Source organism: Lactuca serriola, chromosome 7 (genome assembly GCF_051521515.1).
Source record: "Lactuca serriola cultivar US96UC23 chromosome 7, Lser_US96UC23_V15, whole genome shotgun sequence".
In the NCBI taxonomy this organism is placed as follows: Eukaryota; Viridiplantae; Streptophyta; class Magnoliopsida; order Asterales; family Asteraceae; genus Lactuca; species Lactuca serriola.
Genome location: NC_136414.1, coordinates 62504787 through 62524966, shown reverse-complemented (window position 1 = coordinate 62524966; position 20180 = coordinate 62504787). Strand labels below are relative to the sequence as shown.

Below are 20180 nucleotides of genomic sequence, written 5' to 3'. Positions count from 1 at the left end.
GTCATTAGTCAAGGATGGTAATCCAATTGTTAATTGGATGTTTATTTGCTGTGATAGTTCGGAGTTTTAGTGGGCTGGCAGCTGGAGGTTTTCTGTGCGATTCGTTAGTGTGAGGTGAGTGTTCCTCACTGCACTTGTTGGGTCGAAGGCACCAAGGCCGACCCTTTTGGATTGTTATGTTGATTATTGCATGATTGAGTATTGTAGTGATCTGGTAAATCTGTATCTTGATATCCTGGTAGATAGGATGATGTTATGCTTAGTGATCTATAAGATCTATCTGTTTGTCTGTTGATTGGTTATATAATTATTTGTTATGTATATGTCGACATGTTATGTGTGGTTGGGTTGAGGCATTCCTGATCTATGCTGAAGGCCAATAGAACTAGGGCATCCCGGATAGACTGAAGGTCAGTGGGGTGTCCCAATCAGGCCGAAGGCCCATATAACGTTCTAGATTAGCTGAAGGCCCGAGGTAGTGTAGTAGTCATGCTGAAGGTTCTGTGAGCGTACTAGATAGACTGTAGGCGGGTGGGCATTCTAGTCAGACCGAAGGCTTTGTATGCATGATGTTTATTGTATTATTCTAGTTTTGTGTTGTGTTGGTACTTTGGGGGAAACTCACTAAGCTTTGGGCTTACAGTTTTGGATTATGTTTTAGGTACCTATGAGGATCGCGGAAAGGTGAAGGCCATATTGTATTATTCTAGTTTTGTGTTGTGTTGGTACTTTGGGGGAAACTCACTAAGCTTTGGGCTTACAGTTTTGGATTATGTTTCAAGTACCTCCTCATGTTATGTTTTGGGATTTTGGGAAAAACTCTAATGATAAACACGTTTTGAAAACTATTATGTAAACAGTTATGATTTTTGGTTGGTTTAGAAAAGTTTAAATTTTTGTGAAATTTTATGAATGTTACATAGGGTGGTCTAAACCAAATCATAGGGAGACCATATTTTTTTTGTAGAAGGCAATAGTCCAAATGGAAGGATGTGGTTCAAGGCGAGGTTCTAGTGATTCATAACATAGATTAGTGATAGAGAAGAAGTTTGACGGTTGCGGTGGTGTTAGCTCCAATTGATCCAACCGACGAATCTTTCACATACCGGTTGATGGCAACGATGATGTTAGTGGTGTACGTGACTGAAAGAGATGAGGTGGCGGTCGAATGAGGCAACTAACAAATCTTTCACATGCCAGCAAGATCAATGATGTTGTCGAAAGCTTCGGTAGCTGTAACACCCAGAATCAGAAAGACTAAGAAAAGAAAGGAAAACCCTAAGTGAAGGGGTCAACTCGTCGAGTCCATAGGTGTACTCGACGAGTCCGAGCGGGATTCGGGTTAAAGAGTAAGTGACCGACTCGACGAGTCGGAGAGTGGACTCGGCGAGTCCGGTCTGGATTGGGAAAACCCTAAGTTCGGGACTTGGTGCCCTATTTAAACGTCCCATTCTCTTCCCTAAGGTTCCTATACAGTCTCTCTCACCCAAAATACCGAACCCTAGCCACCATATCCATTTTGAGAAAGATCTAGCCTTGGTGAAGTGATTTGAAGTTTGGAAGAGAAGGAGGTTCATAGTGGTGCAAGAGGAAGCCTTGGATACAGAGTTGGTGTGACTTTTCAGATCCTTTGAGGTAATAAGCTGACCTTATTGCATTAAGATCTATCTTATGATTGAGATTTTGGCATTTTGAGTATGGAGAAGGTTTATTTCGAGTTTGGAGTAGATCTGAGGTTACTACCTCAGATCTAGGCAATTAAGGATCCAGAAAGCCATAAAGTTTATGCCAATAAGTTGTTGGTGAAGCCCCTTTGTCACTAACCCTAGCTCAAGAGTGTTCTAAGCCTATAGCCCCTTAGTTTCACATAAAGTTTGCAACTTTACGTGAGGAATATACTTTGGAAGGGTGGATCTACAAGATGGAGCCCCTGCATGGCTCGAAAAGCCACTATATGGATTAAGAACTGAAGCTACTCGGCGAGTCACATGGGTGGACTCGGCGAGTTGGATGAAGATAGGCAAGAACTCGACGAGTTGGAAGAACAACTCGGCGAGTCTGTTGAATATTTCCATGGACTCGGCGATTCTGTTCTTGGACTCGACGAGTTGGATCGCAGAACCTCAACCTTTTCTGGTTAAGACTTAGATCGGTGAGTTGAGTGGTGACTCAATGAGTTGGGCAGGATGAGACTCACAGATCGTTGAACTCGACGAGTCTTGGGGTGACTCGACGAGTTGAGTCGTTTTATGGGAGTTTCTGAATTCATGGACTCAACGAGTCTTGGGGTGACTCGGCGAGTAGAGTCAGTCAAGAGGGTTGACTTTGACCATGAATTTGACTTTGGCAAGAGTGGACTTAAACGGATTCTAAGAGTTCTGTTTGGATCTAAGTGTTATGTATATTGATATTGGTAGGTCGGGGAGCTAGTGGAGCAGCGGTTCAGAGAATTTTCAGTCAGCAGTCATAGGGTTATCAGCAAGAGTTCCACAGTGTAGGTGAGTTTCCCTTTTGTGTGAATGGGTCTAAGGCCACAATGTCGGCCCATGTAGTTATGAGTAGGAAGACCCGGGGGTTAGCCCTAGGCACTATTTGCTATTATGATATGTAGGATCAAGGTCCGATGTCGGGCGGGTGCCCAAGGAATGGTTTGCATGATAGAGTATACTTGTTGTCTCTGTGATGCATATATGTGCCTGGTAGCAAGGTGAGTGTGGGCAAGGTCCCGTATCTCACCAATAGCAGAGTATGGACGGTGTTCCATATCTCATTAGTAGCAGAGCATGGGTGATGCCCGAGATAGGTATGGAGTGAGTGTGGGCGTGGGCCCGTATCTCACTTACAGTAGGAGCTTGGACGGGGTTCCATGACTCACTAGTGACAAGATAGGGGCGAGGCCTAAGGACAGGATTACAGTAGGGTATGTTCAGTTATGTGTTATATGCTAATTGTATTATGTGGTTAGCGGGCGGGGCCCAGAGACAGACGGGGCCTAAGAGAAACAGATCTGTATCCGAGCGGGGCTCGAAGCCAGGCGGGGCCGTTGTAGTGGGCGAGGCCCGGAATAGCGGGCGTGGCCCAATATGTGTAGTATGTGTTTATGCAGGGTATGTGGTAGGTTGGGGGAACTTACTAAGCTTCGTGCTTACGGTTTTCAGTTTTGTTTTCAGGTACTTCCGGTAGCGGAGGGAAGAGCCCGGGGTGATCGCATGGCACACACCATTGATTAGTCAGCCTGGGATGTTTTACTCTGATAATGAAATTATGTTTTGGAATTAACACTCTAAATTATGTTATGCTTTATGATATGTTTTTTATAAAAATGGTTTTAGTAATGATTTAAAGAAAAAATTTTAGTACGGATTTTTGGGATGTTACAGCAGCAGAAGGGGAGGAGGAAGGTGGAATACCAATTTAAGTGGAAGGTATAAAGGGATATAGGGTCAATGTATTTGAGGGGATAAAGAGGTTAGTGGGATCCAAGTTTTTTTTACTATAATAAAAATAATTATTTAAAATGAAGTGATAAACACATTTTTACTTGAAAGATCTTTATGTTCAGGAGTCATTATAAATTGATATTTGATAATGACATATGATCGTATATGGTCACACCTTATAGCAACTTACTACTAATTGATTATTATTAGAGTAATATGATTATTAATAAATATTAAGACTTTTATTTAATTCGACAATTATTATTCTATGAAAATGATATTTTACTAACATATTATGAAATATTGTTTCTAGGAAATAATAATAAAGATAACAAAAATTAGTAAATATCATATGGTATGAATATAAATGTCATCTACAAATAAGTGGGAAATTTGAGTAACCACTTAGTTAGGCATGTAACTACTAGTTATGAGTTAGAGTGAAGCACACTCCAAATGCTTGACTTTGTGCATCAAAACCGTAAGGTGCATGAGAGGGAAAGAGTTTAAGTGTTGCCTTGCATCTTACACTACCATACTTTCCTTTGATGCTTGCTTGACTTTGGTACATATTAGTATGTATAAAAGGAGTGCATTGCTAGTACGAAAAGGTTTTTCTTTTGCTCTCTTTTGCTCTCTTTATTGGATGCTAATTCCAAGAATATGAAGCTTATTTCACTCTCTTCTCTCTTGAAATTTGGCGCTTGATTTGAAGGTTCATAAGTTGCTTCTCCTTAAGGCTTATTTGGTATAAGTCTTAATGAATTAAGAACAACTTAATACAAGTGTATACTATAATCTTGAAATAGTTTACTCTTGCTTGGTGTATACTTCTAAAGAAGCTCTCATTTGAGTCTTTTTGTTCATCTTCATCAACTTCCAACCTCTCAGGAGGAATCAAAGTCTTGAAATGTTGTAACATTTTTTTCTTCTATGGTCGTGTTAATACTTCAATGATTTGGAAAATAATCATTGGTGTGTTAAAAATAGTTTTAAGTTTATTCACATTTTTAAAGCTTTCATTGATGCTTTTAGCGTTTTTGGGAAAACGATTTTGAATAAAACTCAACATTACCTAACATCACTTTTAGGTGCATTATAACCGAATCTTTTCAATTTTTTTTTTTTTTTGCATATATGCCATCTATCATGTTTCACCATTCACAGTCGGTGACCTAACCGATGTGACATCCAATATGTCCATTAAATCTCCATGTATCACTGCTTAGCTGTGTTACGTCTTAACATCAGCTTTACATCAAATTTACGTACTTAGTAGAATTGGAAACCTTGGTTTTTTTCAAGTAATCATCATGTAAAGTAGAGTTTAAGAGGAAACAAAGGGTTACACTGGTAGTATAGTTTTAAGAGTGAGAGAAAAAAATTAGGTAATTGAAGGTGTTATGCTGAAGAAATTGTGTACATATAAATGTTATTTTGTTATATAATTTTTGTTTTTTTTCCTTACATTATGGCGTTTGTTGAAGATATTTGATTGGTGGTGTAATGTTGTGTAGGAGTTAAAAATTACATCATAGACGAAGAACTCAACAACAAATTTGATGGTTTATATGATCCTTTTTCTGGGTAGAACGAAGTTGGAAATTGATTAGAGCTTCATGGAATTTACATGGATCATGAACCAAATGAGGAGTTCATTACGTTACTTAATAAGTGTAAGGACACCTTTATGAATATTATATTGAATGGTGAAAATCTATGTAATGCTTATACGGATGATGACTTTAGTGTTCGAGTTTACCATGCTAATGATTGGCAAAATGAAGATGAGAATGAGGAGGAAATCATTTCCAAATATAGGATTGATGATCCAACAATCGGATGGAATAAGATGAAACCAATGGTTGGTGACATGCTTAAGCCTCCTTAACTCAAATTCTATGCCACAAACTATATAGACACAAATGGCTAAGGAATTTACTTTGCGAAGTGTGACAATACAAGAATGGTAGCATGATTTCGAAATAGGATTGAAGAAAATATATGCTAGACTGTATGCGTCTTGGATGTACAAAGAGAGATCATTCCAAATCAAAAGTATGATAGATACATATGCATGTTCAATAAAGTTTAAATATGGAAAAATTATTTCACTTGAATGGATTAGAAAACATTATATGACTGAAATTGCAAACAAGCCTCTAGATAAACTAATGGAGAGTGGTTGGTGATATGAAGCAAAAATTCAACCATGTGGTGTTAGTAAGTTAATGTTGTAGGTCCAAAAAAATAGGCCAAAGAAGGTAATCTAGGTTACCGTTATGCAAGGTCTTCGAACTATGCACATGAGCTGCTAAGATCAAACCCAAATTGAATATGTAAAGGTGGTGTAATAGTAAACCTCAGCCGACTACAATTATTTTAAAAGGCTTTATGTATGTTTCAAAGCATTGAGTGATGTATGTAAGAGAGGTTGTGAGGTAAAGGGTGAATTATTGGTAATAGTAGGTAGAGATGCAAATAATCAGATTTTTCCAATAGAATATATATTAAAAATTGAACACTCAAACGTTTAACCCTGATTCACGGTGTTGCATTGATCAACAGGGTATTTAACTCGTAAACTGAAACTCCCTGATGTCCACATAATTGATGAAGTTCAAACTCTCGTTTATGTATATTCTTCCTAGAGATCTTGTGAAAATGCCACCATGTCTAATATACTAAGTAAACAAGTTATCAAAACCATCTACGAAGTGGAACATTGGAAGATTGTGAGTAAATGATGCATAATTATACCATTTAATCATAGCCCTTATCTTTTTAATTCGTATTAATGCTTTATTACACAACTTTTTTTGTGAGATGACTTGTAGACCTTACATATTAGAATTATATATCATCAATATTCTTTTTCTTTCTTTCTCTCATCTTTCCATTTATTCATATCTTTTCTTTTTTTTATTTTGATTGAAAAGCTAAAAACATATTTTTTTAATAAAAAAAAAAATAGTGCTACAACAATATGAATAATATATTAGATTCTTTGGATTTAGATAACTGAAAGTGGTGAATTAGATATTACTTCTCTCTCCAACACATATACATACACACTTAAAACTATGTTTGCACAAGAAAATATGTAAAAAAAAACAAACAATCTTAACTCTTAAGTTTTTTTTTTTCAAATTTGAAGAGTTCGATTTTTAATTTTTTTATCAGCCCCTTCAAAGTACGAACCAATGTATTGTTTCTTTTCCTGAATAAACTTAATGGTGACACGACTTAATCACATAATAGAGAAAGTTGAAATAATAGTAATTAGACACTCGTTACAAATATGGTAAATTGCATGAATTGTCCCTTATACATGTGCCAAAACACACGTTCAATCATTATTTTTAAAAATTAATTCGGATAGTCTCTCGTTTGTTTAAAACTTGCACGTAAAAATTAACTCGAACCGTTTATCGTTTGTTTAAAAATTGTACGCTTCATACCTGATATACGGTTTTATTATAAATTTAGTCCATATCAGATCTGAAATGACGATAATGCCCTTGTTTATTTATTTTCCAATTATTTTCTATTTAGTTATTATTAGTAATTATATTTAGAAAAAATGGTTGATCCCCTTATTCATCGGTTCTCTCATTATGAACAACAAAACCTCACCCTACAAAAAAAATCACTAACACCACCACTGCTTTTCCACCACGAAACCACCGACCACCACCATCGCTGGAGAACTGCCGACCACCATCGTCAGAGCACCATTCACCACCATTTTCATTATTTAGAATCGAAACCTCACTCTCCTCCTCCTCATTCTCCAATCAGATACCCCTTCTTCTCTTTGATATTCCCTCGCCTCAAATCTAAGATCTCCTCCACCTTGCCGGAAACCAATAGCCTCCATACACACACACACACACACACACGTATTGTAGCACTTTCAACAACCAACAATCAAGCACAACTTTTGTCTGATCGACCACCCTCAACCTAGAACATATGCCAGATCTAGCTGTCACGAACACCATCATCGTCGTCGCTTAGGGTTTCAAATCACTGCCTAGGATTTCGAATCGCCACCGATGATTTGCACTTGCAGTGACACAATGATTTGCACTTGCAGTGACGCCTAAAGCCGTCAATCTCCTTCTTCACATGTGTGCTGGTCGGCTAGGGTTTTAAGATCGCCGGAGAAATTGTCAACATATGTTCAGATCGAGGCAGAAGGTATGTGCAAGGTTCAGATCAAGGAAGAGGCCATCGACATATGTTCAGATCGATCTCCTTTTTCGCATATGTTCATATTGATTTCCGCTTAGGGTTTAAAATCGGAAAAGAAGTCGAAGGCAAAGGCATGTAAATGGTTTTTAGATTATGGTTTGGTTGGAGGAGCTAGTAGTGATAGGTGGTGGGGTCGAAGGTGCTGACGTTGATGGTGGTGCAGCCGGAGGTGCTGGCAGTGATAGGTGATGGTGGGTAATCTATGGAAAATCTTGAGATGGGGAAATGGAAGGTGAGGGGTGGGGATATTTGTTTTTTTTAGTTTAAAACTGATAAAGAAATAAATGAAAACCAAAAAAGAAATTATTAAGGGTGAAATAATTATTTCATGTCAATAGAGACTAAGCGTTCAAGAAAAAACAAACACATGAACGGACTGAGTTAACTTTTGAAAATATGGACTAAACATGCGTTTTTGAATGGTTTTTAGATTATGGTTTGGTTGGAGGAGGAGTTGGTAGTCAATAGAGACTAAGCGTTCAAGAAAAAACAAACATGGAAACGGTCCGAGTTAACTTTTGAAAATATGGACTAAACATGTGTTTTGACACATGTCCGAGAGACTGAATGATTAATTTGCCCTTACAAATACGTCCTTTTTATTTTTTCCCTCCATTTTTTCTGACTACATCATCTTTTTCTCAAACGTTTTTTTAACCTCAATCAATAACCTATATCGTCAAATATGTAAAGTGTTAACCTAGGTATGCACTATTATTATTTCAAAACAAAATCAAGACATACGTTACCAATGCATTTCACTCTTTATTTTACACTACAAAAACCAAAATACTATTTTTTTTAGGTGTGAACTACATGCCTTAGACACCCTTTGGATCCACCCCTAGCCCCTTATCTACCACAAAGATTTGCAAGGTTTCATTTAATATTCAAAATCGAAAATGCATCAATTCCAATCATCGTTATGGCTACGTTTGTGGATATGTTAGATGATGAGCATGTTGAAGACATTCACATCTTTTGCAAATACGAGAGATCCAGGGCAAAGCCTATCCCACCTTTTTGGGTTAAATATGAAATACTAACATCAATCTAGTAACGTAGTACAATCTGTTTTGTCTTTGCCTTGTCCCACGTAACAAACATGATCTTTGGGAACGAAAAGAAACCAAAATAAATTAATTTACCAATAAGAAAAATTTAAGAAAAAAAGCAAGGTAAAGAATCTAAAGTAAAAGCTTTTCCATACCTGAGCATCGTGCGAGATCTTGCTCCTGTATTTTTAAGAAAATCTATAATTTGAGACTTACATGTATTCTCAGATATAATTCTGCATATGTCATATGATCCTGCTTTCACTAGAAAAGATGTTCAAGCCAGTACTTTGGCCCTGGAAAATCAAGGCTAAACATCAATAATATCCCACAAAATAACCATTTATCATGACATATAACATGCACACAACCATCATATAACTACCCAAATTTATTGAACACCAGTAGTTTTCTTATATAACAATAGAAGCAAAAATGTACAAATGCTTTTTACAATTATGTGAAGGAAAAGTGAGTTTTACCAAGAAAAGAGTCAGGTTGGTTGTCATCTATTACAAGTATTACTACTAGCTGAAGAAATTAAGTTTTTAATCTGAATCAAATGCTCATCATTTGATATATGAAGCAACATACGAAGATTTGTTACCATTGTTTCTTTTTCCCATGTTAAAGGTCCCGATGCATGTAATGCCTCCATTGTGCATCGATATGCATTCAACTCAAGTCTATGGATTTCATCCTCCAATGACACACACCCATCATCATCATCATCATCATATTCCATTTCACAAACAGACTCTGCATCACTATCACGCCTTTCAATATCTTCAAAACAATCAGATCCATTATAGCTATTAATGCTACAACTATCACTAGAACTCATGACACTATCATTACTCACAACATCTTCTTTGTAAGTCAAAACCTTATCTTTATAAGAATTCAAGTTTATTAATGTCTTAAACTTGTCAATAACAATCCATTCACCATTTTGAAAAGATTGTGGCACACGGAGTTCTGATTTGGTTACTTTGAGTTCATGAGAAGATCCAACTAATCTGACTACAAACTGATCCCAATTAAAAGCCTTCAAAACAATTGCCATCTTCCATGAAAGATTGTGAAAGACTTCAACTACATAACCAGGAACACAAGATTCTGGGAGTTCTAATAAAGGTGGATAAGGTCGAATTGATTTCATGGATATTTGTTCTATGTCTTCTTTGTTGGTAAAACCAGGGTAGATATCATAAGTGACAGTATAATTGTGGCTATTTTTGGAAAGTATCTTAGCACAACGCCAAGAATGGTGACAAAAGTTGTCTTTGGTCAACACCTCCACCATACTTCCTTTCTTATATTTCATGATGGAAGTTTTGTCTTTCACTCTTTTGTCCCAAATTGAAGTCCTTTTAATCTGCTCATGACAAATTTGAAAGATAAATCAGATTATTATATGATTAGTCAAAAGTAAAACATTAATCATACATATTTTATCAAAGAACATCATCACTTCACCTAATGTCCAATCCTTATGGCCAATAGTAATGGTTGAACAAATCATTAAGTGTCATTATAGAATGAAAATAATCCACTTTTTAACAAAAACAAAATATGCAGTGATTTCTTGATGGTGATTAGGTAAAAACATTTTTAAATCTATAAAATCTGATCAACAAACACACACTAACAAAAGGAACAAATGTTGTTGATAATCTGAACTCAAAACAAAACGCAAGCATCAGTATCAAGTCTCGAGAACAATCAAACGCCACTAATCCGAAGTAAACATTTAAAAAACGAGCATTAAACATCATCAAAACTTTAGCGATGGTATTGGCGCAGTTCATATACCAATTTAAACAAAAAACACGATCAAAATTTCAAAAGAAACTATCATTTAAATCGAAATATGAATTGATACTCTGATGAACTCAAAACTAATCGCACGCATCACTACTAGAAACGATCAATCAAATGTCATCACAGATAATCAAGCGGTGCTCAAGAGAAACGAAGAAGACAATCGAAATCTCAAGATAAACTAATCAGAATCAACAGCACGACGAAGTCTATCAAATAATCAATCAAACGACATTATAGATAATCAAGAGATGATAATCCTTATAACTAAAAGAAATTTCATTAATGAACATTAAACATTATAAGAAAAGGTAGGTGTTTGCATCGGTACAATTGATACATCGATTAAAACGAAGAGCATATAATCGAAATCTGAAAAGAAACTAACGAGAATCCATCAAATCGTAAAGCAAGTTGTTGATTGATGATAGTATACCTCCTGAATGTGAGTTTGATGTTGCTCAGTGTAGCGGTGTTGTTGATGTTCGAGGAAACAGGAATTGTGGGAGGAGGTTTCCAACAGCACAAGAAGTATTTAGGAAATTAATGACTCGTTCGAAGAGGTTAGATTGTTTTTGTTATTGTGCGCTTGGTGTGTTCTCCGCATCTTTCTCTGCATTTATTTATCTTTTTGTAAATATTTTCTTTTGCTTAACTCTTGTGCAGGTTAGGAAAATAATATGAAACTAGCTGTGAGAACGTATATTATACGAGTTGATTAAAATAAAATGTTAAGTACGAACGATTAAATAGAAATTTTATTTGAATTTGAAATTGAAATAGATGAAAATTATGAGAAAAAAAACATGAAAAAAAAAATAAATTAAAATTATGTGTTTAGTGTGTACTAAAAGGGTTAATTATAACAAAATGTTAAACATAAAGATTTAAACTGTAAATTTATTTGAAATTGAATTTAAAATTTAAAATTTAAAATTAATAGTAATTATAGTAGGTTTAATTTATGGAAACTAAATTAATTAATGATATACTGAAAATGAAAAATTAAAGTAATGACAAGTGGAAAATAAATATATATCAAATTATAACAAAATGACATGTGGCTAATTTTATGAGAGAATGACATGTGGTAAAGTCATTTTCATTTATTAGGGTAGATGGGGTGATCTAACCCTTATATAATTTTTTTTTTTTTGAAATGACTTTCTTTCTTCGGAATATCGTATTATGGAGTATGTCACTTCAGAGTATGTAAGGTCATTCCTGACATTGCTCGTTCAAAGTATTCCGGAATAGGATATTTCAAAGTATCTATTTTTGTTATGGAGTTGGTAGTTGTGGTTGGTAGGAATTGGGTCCGGAATCTGACACGTTGTATATTCCAGACTGAAATGTTTATTCCAAAATTTACTTCGGAGTGCCCGTACATCCGGAGGGCTGTTCCAGAGACATAAATTTAGGGTATTTGTGTGTTTTTGTTCCATATATGCAATATATTGCATATTTGTTTGTTTGATAGTTTTTTTTATACGTTTCGGAATGAGTATGTATACAGGATTTTTTTTCGAGTGTTAGTTTCTAGTGGAAGGAAATGGCAGCGCATTGAGGGATCTATGCAATATATTGCTCCATACTACACATGTTTTGGTGTAGATATAAACAATGATATCAACTCCCTTTGGGTTAATTACAATGTTTGCTTCTATAACACCCGAATCCCGAGGTACTTCACATTTTCAATTTTAGCATTTTAGGGTTTTCCACGATGTGGTGGAGACACCATGACGTGGAAAATCAAGATAAGATCGCGGGTTTATTTAAGTCGCCACACCGTGGCAGTGTATAGCCACTACGCGCAACTGGCAAATGATAAACCTTATTTCTGGGTTTTGCTCCTTATTTAAAGGAATAAGGAGGCTAGGGCTTGCTCATCCTCAGCCTCCTTGAGATCTAAGAAACCCTAATCCCCTTCCTCCTTTATTTAAGCCCTTTTCAGTGTTCTTTGAAGCCATTGAAGGAAGAAAGAAGAAGAAGTGAGTTAAGATTCAACAAGCAAGTCCCCATCCTTTGTTATAGCACTCTTCTGGACCTTTGTTAGTGTTCAAGACTTGATTTTTATCATGTTAGGTTGTTAGATCTTGAGTTTTGTCCCTAAATCTTCATGTTCTTGTTGGTTGGAGTGGTGAGATCTTATAAAGTTTGCAACTTTATGAATCTCCAAGCCATCTAGGGTATTTGGTGCTTTGGATCTGGATTAGTAATGAGTTTTAGTGTCATACATGGATTTTTGGCCATAAACCCTCATTTTGACCTAATTGGAGTTCAAGACATGCATTAGACATGCATGTTTGGAAATCATGGATTTTTATGTTATTTATGATGCTAGAAACCTTTCTGGAAGTGTTGGACTATATGTCTTCAAGATTAAGTGCTTATTGGATTATCCAAGTTGTTTTTGCCCCTTTTTTGGACCTAGGAGTGAGATCTCTATCTCTTGGAGAGTATAATGGGATAAAGTTGGAAACTTTATCCACTTAGACCATAGAATGGACCAGATCTGAGCTTTGGAGCCCTTAGAATCGAAGAAAACAGCTTAACCCGTTAAGCTGTTAGGAGCCCAGTGCCCACAACGTGGCCTTAGGTCGCCACGACATGACGACTGGGCTAAGGCTCGTCTATTTTGTCGATTAGCGGCCACGACGTGGCGACCAGCTGGAGGTTGACTTTTGACCATTGACTTTTACCAAGTTTGACTAGAGGTCATTTTGGGTAATTTGAGTAGTAGATTGTGATTGGGTCCCTGTTTATTGTATAGGTGACCTGTAGAGATAGTATTTGGAGTAGTGATCTATTCAACTATTTTTCAGACTGTGAGGTGAGTTTTCCTCAATTTATTTGTGGTTCGAAAGCACTAATGTCGGACCACTGGATTATGTATCCTAGTATATAGGATGTTGCTATGATGTAGTGATATATTAGATATGTATGATTATTTGTTGTTGTTATATGATTTATCTGTTGCATATGTCGACATAATGCAGTTTGGATTGAGACTTTACGGCTATATACGTAAGCCAACAGACCGGGGCATTCTAGTACGATGACTATGGGCTAAGGGTAATCTAGTCCGATGACTGTAGACCTGGGGGTAATCCAGTCCGATGACTATATGGACCTAACATGCATGATTGTATATGTTTTATTGTGTGGGTTGTGTTGGGGAACTCACTAAGCTTTGGCTTACAGTTTGATTTTATGGTAGGACAGGGGAAAGGCGAAGGCTTGATCGTGCACATCATCTTGGATTTTATGTGCTTTTATGATTTTGGGATACTCTAATTCATGATAGTGACTTTTGAGAACTTGTTTTGTAAGCTTATGGGTTTTTGGAATGGTTTTAAAAATGAAAAAATTTGCCATGATTTTTAGGATGTTAAACAAAGAAGTTATGACTATTTGAAGTTGAGCAGGATTTTGGAGTTTGGTACTCTAGGTAAGTTGGGCGTATTGGCTTATAAGGGAGTGTTTTTAATAAATTACGTAGGGTGTAACTGAGCTGGGAAAAAACCTTAATTTCGGGGTTTTGAGCCCTATTTAAGGACTCTAACCCCTTGAGGTCCTTCTTATCATCATATTCCATCCTCTTAAGCCTACAACTCGAAACCCTAGCCCTATTTTTGAGATTTTAAGGCCTTGGTGTGGTTTTTTGTGTGTTCTTGTGAAGAAGGAATTCATTGGAAAAGAATTGGAGAGATTGGAGCTTAAAGATCTAGAGCTTTCGTCTCTTTTTCCAACTTCTGGAGGTATAAAGTTCTCACCCTTATGCTTCTATGGCTTGGATCTAGGATAGTATAGAGTTTTGCAAGTTTTTGGTCCCATGGTTTTGGTTTTTGTGAATAAAAGCTACTCTAGAGCTTAAGGTTGCCATATCTTGTCGATTCTGAGGATTGTATGTCATAAAAATGGGATCTTGATGGTTGTTTTTCACCTATGCAAGGGTTTAAGGAAATTAAAGGAATATATGGAACTAGGGTTTAGTTTTGGGATCTATTAATCCATGCAAAGGCATAAAACCTAAAATTTTATCTTCTTAGACGTCTATTAGGTTCAGATCTAAGAGTCGGATGCTTGGTGTTAAGGTATTAAGGACTTAAAACTAGATTTTGGCAACAGTTGGGTTATGCAGGGCGTAACCTTGGAGTACGCAGCGCGTAGCGTGACCTTTCCCCGCTTTTTGTAGGAAGGCTCTACACATAACGTAGAGCTAGAGTACGCAAGGCGTACGATCAAAAGGGTGATATTGGTCATTTTTGAGCATTAAGTCAAGTTGGGTGGGGTCTAGCCTTGGAAGGGTAAAATGGTCTTTTACCCTAGATAGAGAAAGTATGCAATGCACCTTTGATTATGATTATTACCCTAAATATTAATTAGGGTTGGTTTTGATATGTGTAGTGTGAGGAGGTTCTTAGACCAGCAACTCGGGTGTGAGAGTTATTTGTTATCGATCGAGGTGAGTCTTTTCATAGTACTTGTGGTTCTAAGGCACTAATGCAGACCCATTGGATTAAGTTTATAGAGTGATAGTTGTATTTGTGACTCTTGCATGTATTTGTATGTATGATTGGGTGGGACCTAATATATGTGTTGGGTGGGCCCTATTACATGTTACAGACATGTCTGTTAATCGAGTGGGGCCCGATCAGTACCGGGCGAGGACCGATGGATGTCGGGTGGGGTCTGATGTATGTATGGTATGTGGTATTTAGGGAACTCGTTGAGATCTGTGCTTACTGTTTTATGTTTAAACGTTTCAGGTGCTTTTGGTTCCAAGGGGAAGAGCTCGACTTGATTGTATCGCATCCATCAGCTTTCCGCACTTTGTGTTATGATTTGTACTCTAGTAACTATTTTCTACATTGTCATACTTTGATGGGTTTTGAAATGAATGATTGATGGTTTTGTTTGACTTAAAAATAATTTCTTTTACTTAGTATTTTTGGTAGGTTACAATTTTAATATGGTTGAACTTGTGAATGACTTCCTCGACCAATACGGTAGAGTGAGACATTAACAACAAAAACGACAACAAACCCCGTAAAATCCCATTTAGAATGGGTTGGGATAGGTAAGATGTTAATAGCAGTGCCTCCGTCATGGAAAGAACGACTACATTACAAACATAACCTCTAACATATGCGAAAATGCTAACCTGAAAATAAGACTATGAAAAAACAACATATACATAGAAAAATCATAATATGGACCACATAACACTATGGTAGACTGAGACAAATTATGGTAATTCAAGAAGGCTTCTTGTCAAAAATTATGAGGTATGGCCTTATGCTTCGTTAATTTCTTCATTTTATCCAGATAGAAGTGAGAATATAACATAAGATAGGACTTTAATAGATCATACTCATGACATAACCAAAATATGAGGTCATGGAGGCTTAGAATTAGGGTATTGTCGTAGTCTATGAGTATTCTACATACTAGTATCTATGTGTAATATGAAAGCAACTATGCACTCACTTATTAAAGTGATGATTCCAAACACGAGCATCGCATCGCTTCTAACAATTCTATTTTCCTTCGACAAAACCTAGTATCATTACCACTAGATTTTAGTCTAATATTTATTGTGACTGTCTACGAGCGTTATTGTATTATAAGTGTTAAAAAATAATTTTCAACCACTATTTACAGTCAGGGGCCAGACATGAAACACCAAAAGGCAGGACCATTTTGGCATTATAGCACTTCTGAAATCCAACAACCCTATGCAGCCCTTCAAACCAGATTCCTCATACCGTGAGTAGTTAAAAGATATTATAATAACACTTTGTATATTATATTTTATAATATATATTGTTTATAAGTTCATAATAACGATATTGAACTTAAACATAAGCTATACTTAAAGTAGGGTAAACATAACTCACTTACTAGGAGGTTTGGCTAGGAACCAGACTCTGCGGGGGCGGAACTTCCGAGCTGAAAGCTCTTCTTCTCGGAGCCTTCTAGCACTCCAGGACTCGCCTCTTATCACTTGGGAAGTACTAGAGGTTGGGAGGGGTTTAGAGATAAGTTTGAGAGAGAAAGAAGGGTGAAGATTTGAATAATAGGCTTGTTGACGATGCCTTTATATGATACCACATACCATATATATCATTGGGACTAGATCGCACGTTGGGCCCAACCCATAATAATAGGCCTAGTCCTTCCTAATTAATAGACCCAACTCAACATACAAATGGGTCTAGCCCGTCATATAATTGGCCTAGCCCAACATACAATGGGCCTACCCCAATCACACAAATGGGCCCAGCCTACATCCGTGCCAATGGGCCTAACCCAACATACAATGCGAGAGTCACAAAGACAGCTATGATACTACATAACACATTCTAGTGGGTTTGCATTGGTGCCTTCGACCCATGAGTACAGTGAAGAGACTCACCTCGAACTAAAGATAACTGAATCACACCCATGCGATTGCAACAAGGGCTCCTCATAGTGAACATATCCAAAATCATCCCTAATCAATATTTAAGGTAATAACCCATATTCAAAGGTCCGAACCATATTCTATAATGCTAAGGGGTAAAATACCATTTTACCCTTCCCTTACTTGACCCATCTAACCATGACCCAAACCCAAAATGACCCAAGGCCCAAAATGGCCTTCTAGTGAGTATGCCCATCGTACCACCCTATTATGCCTAGAGTGTTGGGCTTCAGCAAAAAAGAACTTGGGCTAAATCCGTTACGCTCAACATACCAGGAGGGTACGCCCAACATACTCTGTTGCTACCCAAACTCAACTTTAAGCTCTTAATGCTAAAAGACCTTTCGTCTAATTCACATATCTAACTCTAAGAGACATCTTAAGTCATAAATTTCCTAACTTTATGACTTTTCATGGCTTAATGGAATCCAAACCAAAGCCCTAGATTCATATCTTCACCAAAGGACCACTAACTCATGAATGGAAGAGATGTACACATCAAGATTCGATTTTTATGACTTAATGAGCTCAAAAAAGACTATAAATGAGGCTCAAAGGTTCATGAGTAACTTCTACTCACAAGATCCAATCCATGGGACAAAAACATGCTTAAACATAACCCAAAACTAGATCTACACTAAAGATCCATAAAAGTTTGAAGCTTTATACCTCCAAAAGCTTGCAAAGATGATAAAAGTGTTGGATCTCCAAGCTCTAGCCACAACAATTCGAAAAGATGAACTTCTCCTTCCTCCACAAGGTACCAAGAACACTTTAAAGGTCCAAAATCCAGCTCTAAGATATTAGGGATTTGAAACTAGGGTTGGGGAGGATCGAGACTAGAAATCAGAAGGGTTTTTAAGGGGTTAGGGTCTTTAATTAGGGTCCAAGACCCAAAAACTAAGGTTTAGGAGTTGCATGAGTACGCTCAGCGTACATGACATGTACGCCCAACGTACTCAAGGATGATCACGTCACCTTTAATGATGTACACCCAATGTACATGCCAGGTATGCCCAACATACACACAAATTCACATTCTTATCTTAACTTCCAACGGGCATAAATTCTTCGCCCCAACTTCGTTTTCGACGATCTTTATATGCTCGAAAAGTTAGTGAAGATCCCCATAAACCTGTCTCATTACTATTTACTAAAACCATATCAAACTAAGATTCTTAATTCATGCAAGAAGCCCGAAACATCACTTCTTCCTATATTACCCCTTTAACTCCAAAACACGAATCGAGGGCTTGGATCACATAACATATATTACCCACATCCAGTTAGGTCTAAACCTTTCCTCCCTCAAAGCCCAAAGCCCTATGATAATCGATCTTCAGATCACGCCCCCAAATTAAGAAACGACCCGAAACAGGGTGTTACAATCATACTATGTGTTTTTAGCTTGTATTGCTACTTACTTGTATATGTTTTCTACTTTATTTGTATTATATGTCTTTCACTTTTTTATTCTCATATAATTCTTAAAATCCTTACCATTGTTTGCCTTTATTGCTTTTTTATTTTCTTCCATTGTAGACTAAGGTTTTCATGTGCAAATCTTCACCCAACATATATTCGAGTTCACTTTCATCTTTCCTTTCTTATGTAAGAGGTCATCTTCGAAACCAGTCACACTACCTAAATGGTTTCCTCCTTATTACCTTCCTCTCACCAAATTCTAACAGGATTGAGATAATGTTGTTGTTATGGGTGATATTTTCATAACATTATTTTATTATGTCTAACATCTTGAATGACCCAAGATCTTGAACAAGCCAACATCTTGGGATTACGATCGTGTTTTAATTTTCATGTTAATCTATCCAGGACTAAATAATTATCTCACAAGGCATGGACTAAGTCAACTAATCATGTGGTCAACAAGAATAGACATTAATTCTCACCAAAAACCGGGTCAAGCAAAAATCAAAGAACTTCCCAAGATTTTAGGAAATTTTGTTTTGTGTACATTGTATATAAAGACAAGTTCATCATTATACACTCACAATTCACACTCTCACTCCCACTTTGTCACACCCCCGAACCAAACGGCGGAAACGTCCGAGGGCTGTCGTGACTTAATTGAATATCATAACATTGAATATATATGAAACATAACAACATTCGTCACCATGCATTAATATAGTACAACCGATAAAGTTTACATGAAGTACATTGTTTAAACATTACATTCCCAAAAATAAATTGTTTGACTCGTTAATAAGTAAACTGCAAACCATCACCGAGTACATTTTCCTTTGATTCACTGATTACCTGAGAATACAAGTATTTTGAAAAACGTCAACATGTGAAATGTTGGTGAGTTCATAAGCGGTATTGGAAAAGCAATGTTTTGTATCATTTTGAAAACCACCAGAAAATCCGATATTTTCTGAAAAGAGCGTTTGAAAACATTTGTGAAGATCCATAGGTATGCTTGTTTGTTTCTATAGTTGTAAGAAAAATGCTCATCAAAATTGTGTACGTTTTGAAAATCGTGTGTATTGAAAAACCCTAGGAAAACCCGATGTTTTCCTAATTCTTTGAATTCCATGAAGTTAAAAATAAAACCATTGCAGCGCGTGAAGTCATTAATTCCAAGCGACGTCGGATTATTTTTGCGCATGATTAATTGCTATAAACACGCGTTACACAAACGACCCGTTTATAACTATACTAACGATCCCGTAGGCGTCGTCCGTACTAATCACGTTATCCGACCGCCCTGACTTCGAGTAATCCCACATCCGAAGAGAAAGAGGACACGAAGACCCCGATGACTCCATTAACCGGTTGGGGATAAAAAAAGTACGAGGGGCCCTTGACCCGCCTCGCATGAAATACCGACTTTACTAGCAATACCATAGGACCCTTGGGGACCAATAGTATATAAGCCATTGAAAGTCCTTTTACGCTGTGTTAGATCATGTAAGACCCAACAACTCGTAAGGTAGAAATCTTCGGGCCCTAAGATCAGGTCATTGGGCTAGCTAGGCCCAACAAACAAGATTTTACACTTTGGGGCCCAAAGATGGTGCGTAGACGTCTGTGCACTCTCACGTGTATATTAAATTACCAAATGTTTTCGTGTATGAATCGAGTTATCGTCGTGTTAGTATTTTCGGA

General features: G+C 36.8%; 1 protein-coding gene across 4 annotated transcripts; it reads right to left on the bottom strand.

Moving 5' to 3' along the window:
• Positions 1-8385: 8385 nt before the first annotated feature.
• LOC145064270 (Plant Tudor-like RNA-binding protein) lies at positions 8386-11178 on the bottom strand. Of its 4 annotated transcripts, none has more exons than XR_013688055.1 (4): positions 11013-11178; positions 9235-10130; positions 8908-9048; positions 8386-8807 (listed from the first exon to the last, which is right to left on the bottom strand). XR_013688055.1 is itself a non-coding variant. In XM_079011749.1 (3 exons), the coding sequence occupies exon 2, from the start codon at positions 10077-10079 to the stop codon at positions 9258-9260; it is 822 nt and encodes a 273-aa protein (XP_078867875.1). In that variant the 5' UTR covers positions 10080-10130; positions 11013-11178; the 3' UTR covers positions 8386-9048; positions 9235-9257. The 4 variants fall into 4 exon arrangements, 2 of the variants coding, with proteins under 2 accessions (XP_078867875.1, XP_078867876.1); XR_013688056.1 differs by having other exon boundaries at positions 9360-10130; XM_079011749.1 differs by having other exon boundaries at positions 8386-9048.
• Between the last annotated feature and the right edge of the window lie 9002 nt (positions 11179-20180).